Source organism: Carex rostrata, chromosome 13, assembly GCF_964058835.1.
Source record: "Carex rostrata chromosome 13, lpCarRost1.2, whole genome shotgun sequence".
Taxonomy (NCBI): domain Eukaryota; kingdom Viridiplantae; phylum Streptophyta; class Magnoliopsida; order Poales; family Cyperaceae; genus Carex; species Carex rostrata.
In genome coordinates, this window is record NC_135930.1 from 1,720,908 (window position 1) to 1,743,897 (window position 22,990).

At 33.7% G+C, this 22,990-nt stretch overlaps 1 protein-coding gene across 1 annotated transcript; it reads right to left on the minus strand.

Moving 5' to 3' along the window:
* Positions 1-14,448: 14,448 nt before the first annotated feature.
* LOC144564224 (phosphoenolpyruvate/phosphate translocator 2, chloroplastic-like) lies at positions 14,449-19,160 on the minus strand. The gene is made up of 9 exons (XM_078313798.1): positions 18,556-19,160; positions 18,259-18,381; positions 18,009-18,161; positions 17,498-17,583; positions 16,609-16,693; positions 15,963-16,082; positions 15,782-15,850; positions 14,857-14,986; positions 14,449-14,743 (listed from the first exon to the last, which is right to left on the minus strand). Exons 1-9 carry the CDS (start codon positions 18,889-18,891, stop codon positions 14,673-14,675), a joined length of 1,173 nt encoding a protein of 390 aa, XP_078169924.1. The 5' UTR covers positions 18,892-19,160; the 3' UTR covers positions 14,449-14,672.
* Positions 19,161-22,990: the final 3,830 nt, after the last annotated feature.

Consider the following 22,990-nt stretch of genomic DNA (forward strand, 5'->3'; position numbering starts at 1 on the left):
CAGTGCCTCTAATAACTTTCATGTAATATTCTAATGGGTGCAAATTACATGTATGTATATATGATATTGAATCTGCATTTTATAACCCGCTTCACAGAATCTAACACATATTACAAATACAGTAAAAGGAACAAAGAATCCATTGCCCGGACGCAAGTGCTAAGGAAAAGGTACAAAAAAGCAATTATTATGTTTATGTACCTTAAAAGTAATTATTTTGATTTCAGATTTCCATATCAATTCCGTACTTCCGATACTAAACAAAATAGAGCTGCAACCAAATCGAATTGAATCGAACTTATTCTAGTTTGAGTTTGGTTTAAATTAATTTCGAATTGAATTTTTTACAAACTCAATTTCGAATCTTTTACAGACTTTTTTACGACAAGAAAGAGTGATCGTAGTCACCGAAAGCGAGAGGTGGAAGTCGTTCAGAGTTTTAGAACTGAGAGCGAGGGTTACGACTTACGAGTTATGACTTATGACTGGGCGGCCTTATGTTTTAACTTTTAAGTTATCAGCGGAAATCAATGGTTCACGTTACTTTGAGATTCGAACTAAAATAGTTCGTGAACCTATTTCGAACGAACCAGATCTAGTTTGAATTTGGTTTGAATTAATTTCGAACTATTTTGAATCAAATTTTTTATGAACTTTTTCGAATCAAACTCAAATCGAATCACGAACTACAAATTTTTTGTGAAGCCCTAAAATAAAACATTAGTATGAACTATTTCCAATTTGTTTCAATACAAACACGGGTTGATTCAAAATTTATGTCGGAGTGGGTGCAGAAATCAAATTCAAACACTCATTACTTATCAGATTCAAATAGCTTATCGAATTTAAATTCATTAACAAATTAAATACTAGATAAAAAAATAATCTCGTACATAATAAAAAACACTAAATGGTATTTTTTTTTTTTAGATATTAAAAACAACAATAACAACAGTGAGGGCAAAATTAATTTTCAGGAGAGTAAATTAATCTGGACCTATTAAATTAAAATTAAATTTTAAATTTCAAGAGCACAATTGACCATATACACTGGATCTCCCCCTAAATACTGAAACAATAAATTAAGTTGGGCAAAAGAGATGTGCAATTTTACAAATATTCTTTTTTCTTTTGCAAAAGTTGCAACAAATAATAATCACAATATGAAGCAATAAATAATTAAGAACTATAATTTGAAAAAATTTAAAATGGTGAAAAAATTTAAAAGGGTGAAGGAAGAGAGAATGCATGGAAGGACTGGTAATTAAATATTATGTTTCCATGGGTACATATAAAATTTCCCTAGAGAAAGTGGGTTAAAAGAGATTAGGTAATGTAGATTATCTCCATTACAGTGTTTCTAATTTTCTCTTTAAACAAAACAAAATGGAAGGGATGGAGAAAGGCAGAAAGGTGCCTCTGTTTGTTTGTTTGTTTGTTTGTTTGTGTGCTTGTTTATTATTTCTTTGCTCTTTTGGATCTGCTTACATAACTAGGTAAAGGTGCAAATTGCTTTATGGGTTTGCGTGTGCCGATTGGATGCTATCATGCTGATATAGATATATTCATCCCACCTCCTCTGCTATTCTCACAAATTTCAGCAACATACAATTCTCTCAGCAAATAGAGTGACACTCTGAATCTACATCCGAAGCGGATACATGAGCAGGTAGAATACTTCTAACCGAGTCAAAATTAATTCGGTGTCAATTTAGAATATAGGAGATTTATTTTGATATTTGTGTCAGATTGAAATGAATGACTCAGATCTCATCATACACGGTCAGGTATTACACTGAATCTACATTCATGACATTTCTCTTTTATGAAAAAAATATGCTCAAGGTTAGAAACAAAGTTAGAAGTTTGTAATTAAAAAGGTTAAAGTATAGTGCGGTGTAATTTTATTTTTAAGAGGGATTGAAAAGTATTGATATATGTAAAAATTAGAAAGTTTATAGATAAAATTACAAGCTTTTAAATTAGGGGGTAGCCCGTAGCCTCATTTTCTTTCACTATCTTTTGTCTTTCTTGAATGCATTGTTTTTCTTGTTAGTTTCAATTGAAAATGAATTAAAACCTGAGTGTTTTACAAGAAGAGCAATTCTTAACTAACTACATTAGAAAAAGATTAAATTTTGTAACAACAATAATATTAATATTAATGATGATGGTATTTATAACATGATATACAATTACAAGTATGTAATACTAGTAACCACGTGAAAAGATAATTTCAAAAGAGGAGGTAGCACAGTTGGCTCGAAAATATATTAGAGTTGTTGTACCCAAAAGTTGAGATTTCGATTTCCCCTTACGACTTCATAGCTTTTGTGAAAGTTTAAAAAAAAGAGACTAATTTCAACCTATTGATCTAAATACCAATATATCAAATATGAGAGCAATGATGTAAAAAGTTTTTTTTTTTATATAAATATAACTAATAAAAAACATTTATTATTATTTATTTAATCTTATGCTAATTAAGAAAAAACATTTAATATTATTTATTTTAAATTGTATATTCTGCAATTAATTAAGGAAAAACATGGTAGTGCTCTCCCCATGCATGCGCATCCCCACTAAAAAAGAGATCAATAGTTAAAGCCAAATTGGAGGTTTTATATTGGTTAAGAGTTTGCCTTGTTGCAACTTAGCTTTCCTTAGTTTATTTTCTTTATTTCATTTTCTTTTTGAAAATGTGGCTTTTCTTCTCTTTTGGTGCCTCTTCAGTTTCTTTTTTCTTTCTTCAACAAGTGTCACTCATTTGCCTGTGGCAAGTGCATATGTTAAGATATATATGTCGAGTCACATCCCCCTAATAAAAAATATTAAAACATCTGCATCTTATTTTTTTAGTCTAATTATAAATTCTCATTCTCTGATTGCTAATTCTAATTTTTAATTCAACATGACAATTATTAATTAATTTTAGAAGGAAGATGCTCTATGTTAATTTTAAGTATTTCTATGACAATTTTATCTGATTTGATTTTAATTTCATTGATGTAAATGCTCTTATGATAATTTTAGTCAATTACCAAATAAATAATCTTGTAAAGAAGTATTTACAATTACTTCGTAATTAGAATGCACGCACTCTTACAAGCAAAACTAAACACAAAGTGTGTGTGTAGAGAGATGTTGGTTAATATCAAAATGTTTGTTCTGGAGCTGTGGTACAATTAATTGGTTTTTTTATTTTCGAAGTTCAAATGGTCGATCAAAACCGTTATATTTGATATCTATATTAAAATTTGCTTGGAGACCAAATTTCACATTTTTTAAATTTTTTTACTATTCACTAGTCAGTTTTAAAATCACTGATTTTAATAAATAGTGAAAAATCTATGGATCATTGAAAACAACTATTTTAAAATTAACTTAATAAATAGTAAAAATTAAAGTTTCAAAAAATATAAAATTTGATCTCAAAGTACATTTTTATATAGATTAAATGTTGAATGGTTTGAATTGACTGTTTGAACTTTGAAAATATAAAAACCAAAACGTTTGTTCCACGAACTAGGAACAAACGTTTTGATATTAGCCAACCCCTTTTTCTCTCTCTCTATATATATAATTATATATACATGTCACAAAGTAATCTTAACTAAGTTGTGTTAAGTTTGTACAAATTGAGCTTAATTATTCATTAACTAGTCTAGTGCGGCCATTTTTATTAATATTTCTTAAAAAAAATGAAAATTTTAAAAATACCCCTGTTGAAATTTTTTTTTTTTATACATGCCCTGACCGCCTGGGCTTCGGGCGGCCCACATGCCAAGTGAGGCGCCCCAAGGACTAGCGCCCCGTATTGTATTTTTTTTTTAATTTTTTTTAATTATTTTCCAAATAGCCATGTATTAATGTACCCATTATTATGTCATGTAACTTATAATTTTTTTTAAATGTAGTTTGTTAAAGAAAAAGATGTTAGTTTTTTAAATAGAAGTGTGGGTCGCAAATAAAAATTACAGTTTCAATATAATTTCTTAATATAGTGCACTGTTGCGCTTTTAATTCTATTGTTGAACTTTAATTGTATTATTAAACTGTGTTATAATGATGAAATGTAAAGTGCAAACAACATAATACCAACATGAATATAAAATAAAATAACATAATGCCAACATAATGCGCGCCAACATAATCAGAAACGTATAATACAACAGTCCCATAGTCAAAATACTACAATCAGAACTATATCACAATAAACAAAAACTCTACACTCATCCTCGTCGTTTCCTTTCGGATGGAGACAACCTAGGAGCCGCTATGCCCTTGCCATACCTGTGCGGCTGCACGCACCTCTACGAACTCACATCTCCTAACGCCTCCTCTCCCAAATCCTCCTCATCGTCTCCCATATTCTCATCCTCCTCTCCCGTATACATGTGCTGCGTACCTGTACTGGGCGCCCATGGATGAAATATAGTAGCTGACTCTGCATTGGCGGGCTGTGTACGCAGCTCCCATGGATCTTGCTCCCAGCTTGTAGCATACGTGGCAGGAGGCGGTGCGCCAAATAATGCAGAGACAAAGCCATCTGCAGTCTGAGATGAACTCCCACCAGCCTCAAAGTCGTGCTCCATCTCCACTCCATCGTGGTCCTTGGGAGCCATACGCCTCTACATCTGTGTCGAACGGGGTCGGCTCATCCATGGAAAAACTGGGATTGGCATTCCAATGAGGTGCTAAGCTCTACATCTGTGTCGAACGGGGTCAGCTCATGCTAGATTAAAATAATGTTAATTTTGCTACATACAAAGAACTCTGCAATAAATAATAAAAAGCATTGACTTACCGTGCCAAGCTCTACTGGAACTCCGTATTTATTTCTATAAGCATCCCATCCTTGGGTATTCAACACCCAGTCGTGGAACGCCCAACCTGAGTCATCAACTGCATAATTGAAAGTTAACTGAGTTAGAACGAACAATTCAACGAAAATAAGAATATTGTGTGTGTCGTACTTTTAATATTAACTTGTAATTACCTGCAGGAGGTAGCGGCATATCGTGACCGTAGATGGCCTCTGGTTGGTAGTCCGGATTTCGCGGTGCAAACTTTATCTCCCGCCAATTGATGTTCTTCCCAGCATCGCGCAGCATGCCAACGAGGCATCCTTCAAAACCACCTTTCTCCACGATTGGTGCAGTGTGCTCGAGCATCTGGCATCCTATATATCGCCAAGCATCCTTCGCCATGCACACCAAGCTGTGTCCAACTCCTCTCATAGCGGTCAACAGCTGCACACAACAAGATTATGCCAACAGTAAGTAATTAAAATTTGTAATTTTAAATTAAAGAATGTTTCGGTTGTACTTGTTAGTGTAATAATCTAGAAGTCAATAATACGATAATTTATCATAAAACTTTGTTCATGAATTGGATGATTAATATCATTTTGTTGCCTTGAGTATTATTGAATTTATGGATCATTTCGAGTTCATGACTGAAATTGTGAAACTCCATAATATAGATAATATATACTCTTAAAAAGTCACTGACCAAGGTAATTAGCAGGAACACTAATTACCGCGATAAGGTTAGTATGTGGATTAAAAGAAGGTTAAGTTTTACAAACCACCTAACACGAGATGTCATTTTAATCACATAGATACATGTTCTAGGAACATGGTATTTGACAGACCCCGAATGAAAAATTAAATAGAATTGTGTTCGTGTCATTTATGTTTTCATTCAGTGTCAAGTTCTACAGTATGAGGTATTCATCTTTCCTACTAAGAAATATATATGTGTGATTGTTATCAAACGCTGTCGGTAAAATGCAGTTATAACGGTAGCTCTTCGGTATACATGGCTTAGCTGAGGTAGTGATGGTTTACCAAGAATACTATTTGTCCCTCGTATCTCTATACGAGCTATAGCATCACTGGGCCCCTTGATAGAGTAAGATTATCTGCTAGCGGTATAATTACAAGATTAATTATATTTGATAATCTGCTCAAGATCAAGAAAAGATTCAGTTAGCAAGGATGACACACATCTACCTTGAAACTAATCTGATAGCTATGAGACAGAAGAACAGACACAAGTAAATTGTTTACTGGATCGTGATATTGTACAGTACAGCATCATCTGTGTAATTGGATGGTCATGATGTGTTGCCAGATGCCGCTCATGATTATAGAAGTTAAAATAGTTTTAACTCTGTTTACCAACAGATCCTATTGGGTCACACCATATAGGAGTTAATCGGAGAATCTTATTGTGATTGATTATAAATTGGTTATGATCAATAGTAAGATGGTTATAATTAATTATACGTGTTATAATTAAATTATAAATGTTATGTAAAAATAACAAGCAAAAACATTGGTTAATTTATAAACGTGTGTGACACGTTGTATAAAAGTTAACCGGTTAATTTATAAATGTGCAGGACACATTGTATAAATTATCGAAACAACAACCGCAAGAAAAATATATATAATTGTTCAGAATAATTATACGAATATTATTTGTATTCGGGCCGATGGCATTCGGGTCTTTTCAGATTCGTCCTTATCCGCATGACATGTCATCGATCCTATCCAAATGACACGTCATCGATCTTATCCACATGACATGTCATCCTTATCCATTCAATGGCATATCTTGTAAATAGGCCGAACTTGGAGGGCATTTTGGTCTTTTGGCAACTGACCCTAAACCCTATAAATAGGGGTGGAGGGGTAGAGAGAAAAATCGCTAATTCACTCATACCGTTTCGTGTCGAAACGGATCGGTATTTTCTCTCTTTCTCGGTTTCTCTCCCAAATAGTGTTTCGGTTGAGAAAATAAAGTTATACGTAGTTGACATATAATCTTGCGAGTTGTTGTGAAGTATATTTATGGGATCGATGAATAGTGTTTTACCAAATTTCGCGGTATGTCAGTTTTGCATATTGATGAAACTGAGCAACCGAAAATTCGTGTTTACGGGTTTTCGTCTTTTCCCCGTGAATAGTGTTTTTGCAGAATTCCGCAGTTTACGGTATTTCTGGCAGAAGAAATAAATCGCTCTCCGGTTAGTCCTGGTGGATAACCGATAGAGGTATCACACGTGTGATACTCCGAGTCGATTCCTTCCCTGGTGAGGCTCTACTCGCTCGGTCTGCATTCCAACTGTGATTTGGAAACAAGGTATAAATATGCTATATTAATCTATTTAATTGGTAAGTAGATTAAAGTTTTAGAAATCAATCATGGAATAGATCTGTAAAAGGATTAAATTGGGTTTTGATGCCAAAGGAATACTGAAGGTGGACCGCCTTGGAAAGTTTCCTGACATACCCCGTTTAATCCTGAGCTTAAGTTGGCCGTAGAAATTTTTGTTCTACGGTCATTCCGCAACTTAAGCCTAAACGAGTTTTTGGTTAGCACCGTAAAACCCCAACAGTACTTACCGTGCAAGCATTGATCGGACCCCAAGACATATAATTGCTGGATGAATCCATCAGTCTACGTCGAAGGGTCTCGCCATAATGGCCTGTCAGGTAGACTGACGGCATGCCCCATCTCTGGTACCATACGACATATCTCAGATTCCCGGGACCAGCACCCAATGATGCAGTAGATGGCGGGCTCCATAAGTGCTGCTCCGGATGTTGAGCCCAGTTGTACTGCATGACGAAATGCTGGCTCCAGTCGATTTTAGACTTGGTGTGCGCCGTTCTGCAAGTACAATTAATTAGAAAGGAGAGAAACAGTGACAATATTAAAGTGATAATGAAATTAAGTAGATGGTACTTGTGGAACTTGTTGGTTTCATCCTTGCCCATCAGCGGAAGCTCCGGGATGAAAGCATCCAAGCTAAACTGTCGAGATACCCGATCGGGGTAATGATACTCCATTATCCAGAAACAGACGACCGGTCCCTGATAATACCACAGCCGTGTCTGCTCTAATGTCAGCGTGCTCAGCCATCTACGCTGATACCATGCACGATACGAAAACCAATCGATATTCCCATCTCGGAGCATCTGGAGCTGACCCTGGACATAAGAAATCCCCTTGCCCTTCTCTTCATGATCGTGATGACTGCCCCATATGGCGATGTACCCGGGGCATCTATCTGGGTCAGGACCTCCCCACCGGGGATGTGGCAATGGTATAACTGGCCGATTTATGGGCAAATGTGACCACGACCAATGCTGGAGCAGAAGAAGTGGTCCAAAAATCTGTTTATTCTTGACCTGAAAAATATGTTTATGCTAGAGCAGAAGATGTGACCACGACCACCGAGGACGTGCCGGCTCCAGTCGGATCCACAGCATCTGCACCCGCTACAGTCGGACCCGCTGCAGGCTCAGCTCGTATTCCCCACCGTCTAACTCTAGGCATACTACATTTACCAAAAAAAATTAATCAAAACATACAATTTATATAATATTTTTTAATAAGAATTTAATATATTCATAATATATAATTATAATTAATAATGATACTCCCCACCGTCTATGGTACTATGCATATCACGGGTTGGTCCGTGCTACGGCTCGATATTCAAGGTTTCAAAATCCTAATGGTTGATCCAAACCGTTCATATACATGCAATTTACTTACAATTTTGGGTTTACTTTTTTTAGATTTATTGAAAATCATATACATGCAATTTATTTACATGCAATTATTTTGGGTTTACTTTTTTTAGATTTATTGAAAATCACTGTTTTTGCATGGTCCACAATTTTGATATACATGCAATTCTTTGAAATTTTAAACCGCACAAAATATTTGCAGTCCTAAATTTTAAAATAAAAAAATTAGATATACATGCAATTTACTGGCAATAAAAAAATATATATGTCATTTTTAAACAAATATTGATATACTTCAAAATAATTAGTTTTACTTGAAATTACTTTGTATTGATATATACATGTTTTTCATGAACTAACACAAAAATAATTTTCAAAAAATAAATATGCATATTTTTAAATCATAAACTCAAAAACTAAATTCTTAAACAGTTCAACCATTTGAACCATAAATTATAATCCTAAATTGAACCATAAATCCTAAATTTTTAAGTAATTCACAATTCACAAACATAAACACTCAATTTTAAAAAAAATTCACAATTCACAACTATAAACCCTAAATTGAACCATATGACATTCAAGCAATTTTACCATAAATCATAATCCTAAATTCGAGCAATTGAACCAATTCAAGCAATTCAAGCATCCAATTCAAGTAATCAAGCAATTCAACCATCTAATTCAAGCATCCAATTCAAGCATGTCATTGCCACAATTCAAGCATCCAATTCAAGTATGTCATTCCCACAATTTATAATCCACAATTCCCACAATTTAATAGTATTTATAAATAACCCGCAATTCTCACAGTTCGTGAAATTCGACCAATTCAACCAATTCAATCAATTCAACTAATTACTCACATTTAACCCTAAACATCGAATCGAACCAAACCGAATCACATTACACCATTTAATCACATTTAACCCAAACCCTAAACCCTAATCGAATAAAAAAAAAAAGAACTCACTTGGTCGATCGAGAGAGAAGCGAATCGAGGCGCGAGGCAGTGACGAGCGTGGTGCGAGGCAGAGAGGGGTCGGCCGGCAGGGCTTCCTTCTTCTTTTTTTCACTTTTTTGCAGTTTTGATGAAGGCAGAGGAGGGGGAAGAAGGAGGGCTCACGGGTTTATGAAGATGGGTAGTGGGGCGCCCGTCCCTGGGGCACTTCACTCACCATTTGGGCCGCCACAACCCGGGTGTGCCTCACTTGCCATATGGGCCGCCACAACCTGGGGCGCTTCATATATTGTATGGGCCGCCCATTCTGCTGGCATCTCACAAGAATTTTGGGCCGCCCAAAGCCCAGGCGGTCAGGGCAGAAATAAAAAAAAATGGTACACAGGATTATTTTTAAAATTAATTTTTTTTAAGAGATATTAATAAAAATGGCCGAGTCTAGTAGATTGCCTTTTCTTTTTTTTCCTCTTTAGTTTTTTCTCCTGATTTTATCTAATCTGCTCAATGTTAAGAAATTACATAATTTTTTATTTTTAGAAATGTATCAAATATTTTGTGAAGAACCAAAAAGAAAAAAAATTATAGACGGTGATAAACGAAACTGAATCATCGATCAGGCATTTTATGTGACTAAGAATTCAATTATGTATACAAACTCCAAAAAATCAAATTAATGATTTGATTTCTTAGAAAATGCTTAAAGAAACTGATCATTATTGGTTCTTTCTTGTGCATCAATTTTTTTTTCATCTTTCTCATCTCCATCAAAACACTTGATATATTTGTAAAATAAAAAATTCTGACGAAATTGACTGGAAGCATCTTTCTGGTAACAAAAGTATGAATTCAGAGCATCTAAAATTGTTGCCATCTAACGCATCAAAATCAGATTCGATGTACCGACAAGCATTAATTGTAGTACAATTTGCTTTTGAATTTTAAAAACAAATTAATTGTACTGTTACTCTGTTAGATTATGTACAGATTGGTGTTTTTAGTCTTTGTTTTTATGTGTCAGCTGTTGTACCAGTACAGCTATGAAAGATGCACAATATATGGGATCTCTAGTTTGATGAAATGAGACCAATATGTATGGCTTCAAATTTATAAATTTTCCATACAACCTCAACAATTTTGCAATTTTATAGATAAGTACAAAATCACTATATTTGATGGGTCTACAATTTTTAGATTAAGTGATTAACTATCTTACAAAAATAGTAAAAAGATTCTAAGAACAATATAAAAGTTGATCTTCAAGTATAAACATAGTACATACCAATGTTTTAAGTAACGATATATGCTCGTCAAATAGACAAAGTACCACCAAGCAATTAATCATAAATACTTAGTCATAATCTGAAATAGTTGGTCGATTAATCAGAAAAATCCGTAATAGTTTGATTGCCACCAACAACTAATCAGTCGATTAATCAATTTAAACGGCATTTTTTTACAATACTGATAATACCAATATATATAGTTTCAAATTTATAAATTTCCTATACAATGTTCAACAATTTTGCAATTTAAGCATTAACTGCTAGAGTGAAGGCTATATGGATCAATATCTTTGTTTTCAAAGTTCAAATTATTAATATAAACTGTTAGTATGATCTCCATATGAAAATATACTTGTAAACTAAATTTTTAATTTTATTTTTATTTTTTTTACTATATTTTAGATAGGTAGAATATCACGATATTTGAATGGTCTAGAATTTTTACATCAAGTGATTAACTATTTTACAAAAATACTAAAAAGATTCTAAAAATAACGTAAAATTTGATCTACAAGTACAAACCATAGTACATACCAATGTTTTAAATAATGGTATATGCTCCTCGGACGGACAAAGTATCGCCAAGTAATTAATCAGAAATAATCGGGAATAATTGGCCATAATCTGAAATATTCAGCCAATTAGTCAAAAAAATTGATAAGTTTGATTGCCACCAATGGCCAATCGGCCAATTAATCAGCCTAAATGTCAGCTTTTTACAATACTGTTACATACCAAATGCGCTATACATAGTACATACCAATCTACACTATGCATAGTACCATAGCCTCACTCTAACTACTATTATTCATTTAATTGAAATGATCCTTTGGACGTTAGTCGAAAAAATTGATAATAGTTTGATTACCACCAACGGCCAATTGGCCGATTAATCAGCCTAAATGTCAGCTTTTTACAATACTGATACATACCAAACGTGCTATATATAGTACATAGTACAGACTAATCTACACTAATCCACACTATGCATAGTACCATAGCCTCACTCTAACTACTATTATTCATTTAATTGAAATGATCCTTTGGACCCCTGTACTATGTTAGTCGAAAAAATTGATAATAGTTTGATTGCCACCAACGGCCAATCGGCCAATTAATCAGCCTAAATGTCAGCTTTTTACAATACTGATACATACCAAACACGCTATACATAGTACAAAGTACAGACCAATCTACACTATTGATAGTACCATAGCCTCACTCTAACTACTATTATTCATTTAATCGAAATGATCCTTTGGGCCCGCGTACTATGTTAGTCGGAAAAATTGATAATAGTTTGATTACCACCAACGGCCAATTGACCGATTAATCAGCCTAAATGTCAGCTTTTTACAATACTGATACATACCAAACGTGCTATACATAGTACAGAGTACAGACTAATCTACACTAATCCACACTATGCATAGTACCATAGCCTCACTCTAACTACTATTATTCATTTAATTGAAATGATCCTTTGAACCCCTGTACTATGTTATCTCTGCTTTAACTTGTTGGAATGAAAGAAAGAAAGGCAATAGGAAAAAAAAAATAAAGTAGAAGAGCTGTTCATGCACATGAAAACAGTGAGCAGCAAGGTGGGATCTGGTGCATATCTGTCAGAGACTTAGTGCTTGCCAGTATATAAAACAGAAGGAATAACAACTTATGATATTCAAATTTCAAATTTAAGTCGGTGAGATATGACAAAAGCAACACCTCAAAAATTGCATAAGAATAAATTATCTTGCTGTTTTTAGTCATAGAACATTGGAATATAGTTGAGTTATTCAAAGCACTAATTTACCTTCAAAACCTTAAAACTTAGTGCTTGCCAGTAAGTAAAAAAATGGAATAACTAAGAATTTTCAAATTTCAAATTTAAATCAGTTAGACATGACAATTGCAACACCTCAAAAATTGCATAAGAATAAATTTTCTTGCTGTTTTTAGTCATAAAACATTGACATATAGTTGAATTATTCAAGGAATAATTTATCTACAAAACCTTAAAACTTAGTGCTTGCCGGTAAGTAAAAAAATGGAATAATGACTTAGAATTTTCAAATTTCAAAATTTAAATCAGGGAGACATGACAAATGCAACACCTCAAAAATTGCATAAGAATAAATTATCCTGCTGTTGAGTTATTCAAGGACTAATTTACCTTCAAAACCTTAAAACTTAGTGCTTGCTAGTAAGTAAAAAAATGGAATAACCACTTAGAGTTTTCAAATTTAAATCAGTGAGACATTACAAATGCAACATCTAAAAAAATTGAATAAGAATAAATTATCTTGCTGTTCTTAGTCATAAAACACTGGCATGTAGTTGAATTATTCAAGGACTAATTTATCCACTAAACCTTAAAACTTAGTGCTTGCCAATAAGTAAAAAGTGGAATAATTACTTAGAATTTTCAAATTTAAAATTCAAATCAGGAAGACATGACAAATGCAACACCTCAAAAATTGCATAAGAATAAATTAGCTTGCTATTTTTAGTCATAAAAACATTGGTATATAGTTGAGTTATTCAAAACACTGATTTACCTTCAAAACCTTAAAATTTAGTGCTTGTCAGTAAATATAAAAAAATGGAGGAACTACTAGAATTTTCAAATTTCAAAATTTAAGCCAGTGAAACATGGCAAATGCAACACCCCAAAAATTGCACAAAGATAAAATTTATAGCTGTTATTAGTCATAAAACATTGGCATATATAGTTGAGTTATTCAATGACTAATTTACCTTCAAAATTCAAAACCTTAAAACTTGATTTAAAATAATCAATGGGTACTTGAGCAATTGACATGTTTTGAGTTTCTTGATGATTTCATAGGCGTAGACGAATAAAGAAAGCACAGCACCAACGGCAAATTAATTGTGATGATAAATAGAGGTTAATTGGATTTAGTTTATTTAGTTTTCAGCCGGATTGACAAATTTTGAATTAAATGGTTCGGTATAGTTGAATTTTTGAATACTTCGGATTTTTATATTTGATTCAGTTTAATCTCTCTTAGTTCCATTCAACTGAATAAACCGAAATTTACTTGATACTTAAATTACTTCGATTTTTTATATTTGATTCAGTTTAATCTCTTATTTTGGTTTGACTGATATCTATAATCTAAATATATTTTTGTATGTATTGAATTTTGACATTTTGAAATTTAATCTCTCTTTAGTTGGCTCAAAAAAAAAAACAAATTTACTTTATATGTTTTATTCGGTTATTATTTAGTTGAGAAGTTTAATATGATTAGATTTATGAAAACCAAATAAAATTTTAATTAGGTTCTGACCAAACCGACCATTTAGACACCCCTAGACCCTAGTGTTGATAAATGCATACAAATGAAGACAATTTCCCAATCTTTGAATAGTTGCTTGTTCTTTATAAAGCTTTGTTGTAGCGCTCTCTCACTCACACACACTCACTGTGTGTAGTTAATGTAGATCAATTAGAATTAATGAAATCCAAGATCAGTTCAAATGTTTCATACAAGTTCAAAAGTTGCTCAACCGAAAGCTTAAGCACAGTTTAGTCGTAAAAACACTAGCACGATAACCTTCAATGTTAGCAGGTATCACAAAGGACAGGTACCAAAATTTATGGTACCATCCATACTTTCAGTACCATAACTTGCACAAAAGTAACATTTTATTTTATCAGAAAACTACCATATAGTTCTAGACAAAGCTTCATAACACCTGTTCATTGCAAAAGAATTATAAAACCAGAATCTATCCAAAATCCAGCAATCACAGAGAAAAGCATTAGAAAGTAAAAGCCAAGAAACTGGATCAGCAGCTACACACTAGTCTAAGAAAAATGCCTCGAAAAATTATGCGAACGGATCCCACACATCAGGCGGTTTTGGGCTTGATTTTCTTTACTCTAGAATATAGGAACACTCCCGCAAGTGCTATTCCAGTACCTGTTAAAATTCACAATGTAAATGCCAAGTTATTATTTCTGATACAGATATATATCAAAAAGCATAATCCAAAATATATATATATATATTAGAGAAAAGGGATAATGAATTACCGAGAGAGTTGATGGGAGAAACAGGAGTTCTGAAGAAGAGAACTGAGGTGACAATGACCACAACCCGCTTCACACAATTACCCACAGAATGGGTCACTGGTGATACCTTCGACAGTATCATATATGAAACCTATTTTACATGTTCCAGTCACAAAACTATATTAGGAGCCCGTTGCAGTTGCCTTTTGCAAAACATTAACTCATTTCTTTTAAAATTGTAAAAATATAACAATGATGTTACTACTACATATTTATGGCAATGTTATAAAACTTAAAGGGCCTACAAGCAACCATGCTAGCATATCAAAATTTTAAACCTATTTCTGGAAAGTTTTCATTTAAAAAACAAGAATATTGTTCCATTTAAAAACTATGCTACTATGCAAAGCAATATCTCTATTTCAAATCTTATTGGTCCATACTATGGATCAATATCTCCATTTTCTAATTCCAAACAATCGATATGAACCGTTCAACGTGATCTCTATATGAAAATGTACTTGTAGATTACATGTTACATTTTTTAGAATTTCTTTCACTATTTTTTTAGAAAGGTGGAAATCACTTGATCTAAACTTCTAGACCATTCAAAAGTAATGATTTTCTACCTGTCTAAAAGAATAGTAAAAAAAATTCTAAAATATGCAAAATTTACTATGCAAATGCATTTTCATACGAAAATCACATTGAACAGTTCAGATAGATTATTTGGACCTTGGAAAAGAAAATACGAACTGTAGTACAGACCAATCTGCTATATGCATAGTACCATAGCCTCACTCTTCTTTTAATATGTTAACTCGCTAATTTTTACTTCAGTTTAACCACTTTTTTATTAAATATTTCTATTAGACACTTTAGTTTCAAGTTTCAACTGGTTCTTGTGATTTAGATAAAAAGGTTAATAATAAAACAGAAAAATCACCTGCTGGTACGCGTGAAAACAGAGAGCAGCAATGAGTGACTTAGTGTATAACTGTTTTACATTCAAGCCCTGCAAAAAAAAATTATTGCTTGTAATTTCCAGATAAAAGGAATCTACCAAGACAAAAGGGAAAACAGATAAATTTTTAAGTTAAAAAAAACAAAAAGGTAAAAATTCTTACAGCGGCCTCAAGAAAAGTAGGGGTTACTTTAACACCGTCAACAAAGAAAGTTATAGGGGCCAATAGGAAAAATGACATTATTGTTATAATAGAGAAGAGGCTGATATTGTCCAAAGATTCCTGCAAAAGTTGAGAACAAAGAAAGGCAAAATGAAAATATTAATTGTTAGATTTAATTTAGGGGGATTAGTTATGAAAGTACTTTAAAACTAGGATCATTCAGTACAAACCAAATTAGAAAAATACAATTAGACGAGAGGAAAAGAAATTAACTCAGTTCAGATACACAGATCAATACTACACATCAGATTCTCTGAAGTGACTCAAATTTTGAGTTTAGATCCGGACCGTCCGATCAGAATTCGGGCCAATCCATCCCAAGGTGGAATACACGGAACCCCTTTAATATTTGTGCCAAAGAAGATCGGACGATCCGGATCTAAACTCAAAATTTGAGTTTGTTAGGTGATATAAATCTGTAGCTGACCTGCAGTTGAATCTGTCTCTCTGGTCTCTTTGTTTTTCTTTAGTTTGCTTAATTGATTATTATTTTGGCAGTATGATTATGCATGCATAAGCTAAAAGATAATTTCTTTAAACGAAAGTAAATGGGAGAAATATAATAGTAAAAAATAGTTATGGATACCTCTCTCTTAACCATGACCTTCTTGCTAAGAACATTACGGGATTGAAATGTCACATTGGATGCCATGGCACTCCAAAATCCAGCCCTATTAAAAGAAATAGCTAAGTTATATACTGCTAACTTTGCTCTGAAGAACAATAAAGGAAAGGAATATAAGCAAATTAAAGTCAGAGATACTATTCCTAGGATTTATTCTTCCTTCGCTCTTTAACAGGTCAGGTTAGGTTAATGAGTGGCACTCCAAAATACACATACCAAGTTTCCAGTAACATTTTATAATATCAACTAGATTTGATAGAACATAGCTAATTGAAGTTTAGTTTATAACTCGTAGCAAATTGAGGGTCAATATTCATGCCATGCCATGACATTCCATATAATCCAACACAACATATTTAACTAACCATAAGAACCTCATTCCTTAGACAACACTATTGATATAGTGAGAATAAACGAATTGTCTTCAGCAAAATAAAAGGTAAATAAATTGAATTATGCATAAGCATAATTCATTTTTAAAGTTATGTAGATTCAAAACATAATTTAGAGCTCTTCCAAAAATCATAGGAGACAAGTTCAATAATATTATGCAGTCAGGTGGGGTCGGGTCGGGTTTTAACCGATATATTATATAAAATCCATAACTAATATATAGATAGCTGGTTAATTAAAATCCAATCTGTCCCTAACCAAATAAATTTTATAAATCCATTGTTTTTCAGGTCATATTGGTCGGGTCGGGCTGCTTGCTTGTACACCCCTAGTGGCAACTAAGGTATAGTTGAAGCTCATATAGAAACATATCTTAACATACTGTCTTCAATTGCATTTGCTCAGTAAATAATGCACACAGTATCTATAGTATTAATAATTCATTTACACCACGCACCAATTGAAAGAAGCTTCAGTAAGAGATGCCAATCCAACACCTCCAACAATTGGAATAAGGGATAGAACAACCCAGACTGAAGGAAACTGCATTTTTTCAATCCAAAAAACCGGAAAAATAAGTAATAGTTGATCTCAATGATATAACGATAAAAAACAAAATTTATCTAAAACAAGATTAGGCATATCGAATGTTCTTTGAGTTAGGCAAATACCATGTTTGGTTAAGTCCTAAACCATGGAATAAGGGGTTTAGACTTAGTTATTCCACCAAACGAGCAATAAATAGGCAGGCCTAAACTAAACCACCTCCCCAAGTGCCTTAATTTTGTACTGCGTCCTGGACCCACTGTTGGTGACTATTTGCAAATTTTACTACTCTCTCTCTCTTCTTTAGGCCTCAACCAAACATGAATAATTGAGGCCGGTCTAAATCGGAATAACCAACTTAAGCCTCCTTAACTTAAGTCCTCAACCAAACCTCACCAAATTTGAAAATTAGTCATACTAACCTCTCCAAGGAAGAGAGCGGAGAGAAGAACAGAGAAGAAAGGCTCCATGGCTTTAATTGTATGTGTGAAAGATACCGCAACTTTGCCTAAGCTCATATTTGTAAAGAGATTTCCCATTGTATGCACCACGGCCAATGGTAGAATGGCCACGAGCTGAAATTATGACATAGTTTAGAGTAATTCAAGGCTAAGTTTAGCCTTTACAGTCTAAATTTGAGTTTTAGATAGTTAAAGGAGTACAATTTTATACCTGAGAAGTTGAAATCTTAGGTTTTTTTATAATACCAACAGTCCACATGAATATAGACAGCACTGTACCAACAGCAAATTGCACAGTTGTGATGGTAATTGGGTGTGGAAATGCCTTCAAAACCTGTTATAAAAGAAATGAAATGATTTTCATGTTAATTTTGGAGTATATCCCAATGAATGCATAGTTGATACCAAATCTAAAGTATATAATATGTCACTGATTTCAACTGCGGGTGATTCAAATATCCCTATTATAAGTTGATCTAAATTTACTGCAAGGAAAGATGATAAATACCTGTTTATTGTAAATATTGAAGTAGATGTTGAACAAATACCACAATCCGAAAAGAGATCCGAGCTGAAGTGTTTTCATGAGACTTCCTGCTCCTTCTTTCGCCTCCTCCACCTTCACATCTCCAGCGCCAGCGCCGCTCTCACTAGCCGCTCTGACAACGGCGCTCAATCCCAGACGTCCGTTCTTGATCGAAAGAGGCGGTCGGATGGCATTGAAGGAGAGAGCATGAAGTTTGATCTGAGATCGGAGCGGAGTGAGCTTTGGGGTTTTGGTGAGAGGCACAGAGCTAGGTCGAACTGATAGCGTGGCGCTCTGCATTGTTGCTAGAAAGTTCATCTCTTTTCTCTCTCTCTCTCTCTCTCGATCTCTCGATTGTTTATTTGTTTATAGAGAGATCCTGAGATTTTGCTATGGCGGAGGGTACGAGGAGAGAAATGAGGCGGCTGGGGGTTTGGAGAGGCCTTGGAGTGGGGTTTGGTGGGCAATTATATTAACAGAGTTCTTTTGGCTTCATGCATTACACAGATTAAGGAATTAATCTAATGTCTGCCTGCTGGATGAAGCCAAAATTGCTCCGTTACAATGTTTTCCGGTTTGGTAGAGAGACGAGTGTGTCTTGTCTGGACCGAATTTGAATTGCAGACCCAAACACTGAAATATGGGACCTAAGTTCAGATATTTATGTCGGCCCATTTTCTATGAGGCAACATAATGTTTTTATTTAAATTTTGACTGTCCGATTACCGAGGTGCATTGCATGAATCCTTCAATATTCGTGTGGAATCTGATTGAACGGACTAGATCTATAGAGAAATATTCTGTTACCTTACCTGAAATGAATGCAGAAGGGTCACGTGATCAGTGATTTTTTGAACGTATCATGCATCGTTTATATTGTAGACCGCGTCTATGAATTAAATTCCTTCAACAGTTTTACCCAGCTGTGAGGTGTGAGGTGTGAGGTGATTTCGTCCCTTCTGGGACGTTCGATTTTATTTTTACTTTACCCAGTTCTTTGAAATAAATAACGATAACACCACTGTTATTAAATATTTTACAACGATCATTTCTATTATGAGGAGGGTTCAAATGTCTCCATTTTTTGTGTCTCTATCATGTCTTCATTTTTAAAAACTTAAATAACTCAAAGTTTAAAACTTAAATGTCAAAATAAAACCGTTAGATGTGATATATGTTATTTTCTCTATGTGTCCATAAAAAATTATCACATTTTGATTTTGCTTTTATATGAATCAATAAGATGAAAAATCAACGTCTAAAAATTATCCACAATAGTATATATTTTTATAAGCTCAAGATGACAACCAAAACAAAGTTGAAATGTCATAATTTTCTACACGTGCATAGATAAAATGATGTAGTTCATATCCAACAGTTTTATTTTGAATTTTAAGATTTAAATTTTGAGTTATTAAAGTTTTTAAAAATGGAGGCATGATGGAGGCACATAAAATAGAGGCATTTGAACCCTCCTCTTTCTATTATAGACAAGTATTCAAAATACTTTGTTTCATTTTTGTAACTTCAAGAATTTAAATTTTAAAAATATTAATGTAAAAAAATCATTAGATATGATTTATACAATGTAATATTTTTTATGTATATATTAAAAATTATGACATTTCAACTTTAATAGTTATCAAGAATTTGCAAAACTAGACTGATGTGATAAAAGTTTGGCGTTGATTTTTTAACTTATTGATTTGTAAAAATATCAAAAAAATAATTTATCATTCTTAATTAATTGTAATTTCTAAAAAAATACATTACGTGATCGGTGATTTAATATATTTATTATTCTTAATTAATTATAGTTTCTAAATTTTAAACACAATTAATTTGAGTTTTGAGTATATTCAATATATTTTTAGGTTGTATTGGATGAAAATGTGAGTTATTAGAATTTAGGATGATAAATATATGTAATTTTAGATTTTGGAGTGACAAATAAGGAATTTCATAGTTTTTGAATGATATATATAGAGAGAGAGTAAGGCTACCATGCTATGCAAATTAAAGTGGGCGTTTAATTTTGCGCTCACATCTCTAGTTTCAAAGTTCAAAACGTTGATCTGAATTGTTTAAGTTGATATCCATATGAACCGTGTAGGTTCATACGATTTAGAAATGCAACAAGGCTGTTGAGGCTGTTAAGGCTATTTCCTTTATCAGTAAGATAACTAACTGCATCACTGCTCAAATGATGGCTAAGACTTCAAAATCAACATCTACTCTTCACAAGCTTTCCGAAAAGTAGTCATATGTCGAAATCAGATACTCGAGCACCAAGATACGCCTGTTTGAAGAGTGTTGAAGTTCCAAAACAGTTGATGACCGTCATAATGGAATAAATACCAAACGAGATGGATAAATTCGCTTTATTTTGGCCCCAGCTGGAAGTAGAAACAGAGCCGACCGTTGCTAGGACTGTTGCGCATCTAAATTTGCTTTATTCCGTTAGCCTGCGCACCTTTCGTATTTTGGCCTCCATTTGGTCATACAAACTCCAATTTGAGTGAATCAAAGCTTGAAATTATCAGGAGACCGATATCTACAACTTCTATGTATTAACTTTGTTCAAAATTGCTGTGTATTTTAGGTATCGAATAATGGGTCAATTTAATACACTTTTTCACTTTTAAATTTATAAAACCTTAGTACACAATAATAGGTCAGTTGCAAGCATACAACCTATCCTTGTAGTAGTTTAGGTATCGATCCAAAGACAACGAGAAATATTACTTTTTACTAAATTAATTAATTCTAAAACAGTGCAATAAAAGTAAATGGGGGGTTTGTTTGAAAATTGGTTTTGTGGGTTCAATACCCGATTGAGAGTCTAAAAGTAAACAAAGCAATTTAAACAAACAAATAAAAGGAGTTTTGTGATTTAATGAGATGGAAGTCTAGGGGCTTTTGGCATACAATCACTTGGTCAAATCAATACTTAGTTGGTTTCTAAATTCATGTTTGCAATTATGGGGTTTCTAAGCCTTAAATATCAAAAAGGGTCACTTTCGTGAATTAATGACGTGCCTAAATAATTCGGATTTCACGATTAAGTCCTTCACCCTAGCTATCTAGACCATAAGCACAGGTTAGCCTAGTTTATCCCTAAATATCAATACTTCACGATTAAGTCTTTCATACCAATATTTGGTTCAATTCTAGGGGTCCCAATCAAATATGAGGCTTCACGATTAAGTCCTTCACCTCAATTCAACATTTGTTTCTTGTGGTTCCGAACTAAGAAATAGATTTGGTCATTTCTAATCTTAATCCTAAGGTTATTCATATATACAATTTGGTACCATCAATTCTTTGATCCTAGCACTTTAAGTTTGTTAGACCTAAATGGGACGCTAATTAACGAGCACACAAATCATACAAGCACATGAATTATAAAATCAACAAGAACAAACATGCAAGCAAACAATCATCATAGAGAAAAATATCCAACTAAGGTAGGTTTTAACACAAGTTCATGTTTTATGCCTAAGCCCCTAGAGAGGAAATCTAGCCTCTCATGGGTGTGTTAACATCCAAGAGAAATACAAGAGTAAACATGATTAAAACTAAGGAAAAGAAGAAAGAGAATAGAAAACACCAATCTCTTCGCTCGCTGCCCCTTGTCTTCACCTTTGCTCGCTCGAGAAAACCTTTAATCCTTCTCTTCAATCGCCTTCAATCACTTGGGCAAGATAGAAAAGATGTGGAAAGATGTGTAGAATAAAAGCTAAGTTGAAAGATCTCTTCCCCTGGTGTCTCCCTGCCAATATATAGCTATTTTTGTGCCTTGGGAAACAATCCCCCGAAATATGGAAGGAAATCTGAAGAGATATGGTGAAATCAGGCCAGACTGGCATTCGTGCGGCCTCTTGTGCGGCCTTCACAAATTCTCTGCGGCCAGTGCAAATTTCCTGCGGCCTGCACAGAATGGAGAATCAGCTGGGGATCATGCAGGATTTTGTGTGGCCCACACAAAATTCCTTAAGGCCGCACAAAGGCCCACACAAATCTCTGTTTTGAAAGGAGAAAACTTGATAAATTCCGAATTTTATTTTCGGCTTGAATTTATTTTGTGTGGCCCGCACAGAATTCCTACAGGCCACACAAACACCCACATAATTGCTCCTTTTGCTCGATTTCTGCAATTTAAACAAGGCAAAGGCAGTAACTTGGTTCTTTGGTATATTCTATGTTAAACTAAGCTAAAATACAAGGGATTTGGTGCAGTTTTAGAGGTAAAACCCTAACCGAAAGTATATATAATTGAGGCTTATCAAAAATATGAACGGATGGATCACTATAGGCCTTGGAAGACAGATGTCAGATATGGAAACAAGAATAAACCTAGATTTATTTCTCTCCCTTTATATAGAAGCCAAAGCTAGGTTTCTTGGTTGCTTGATCT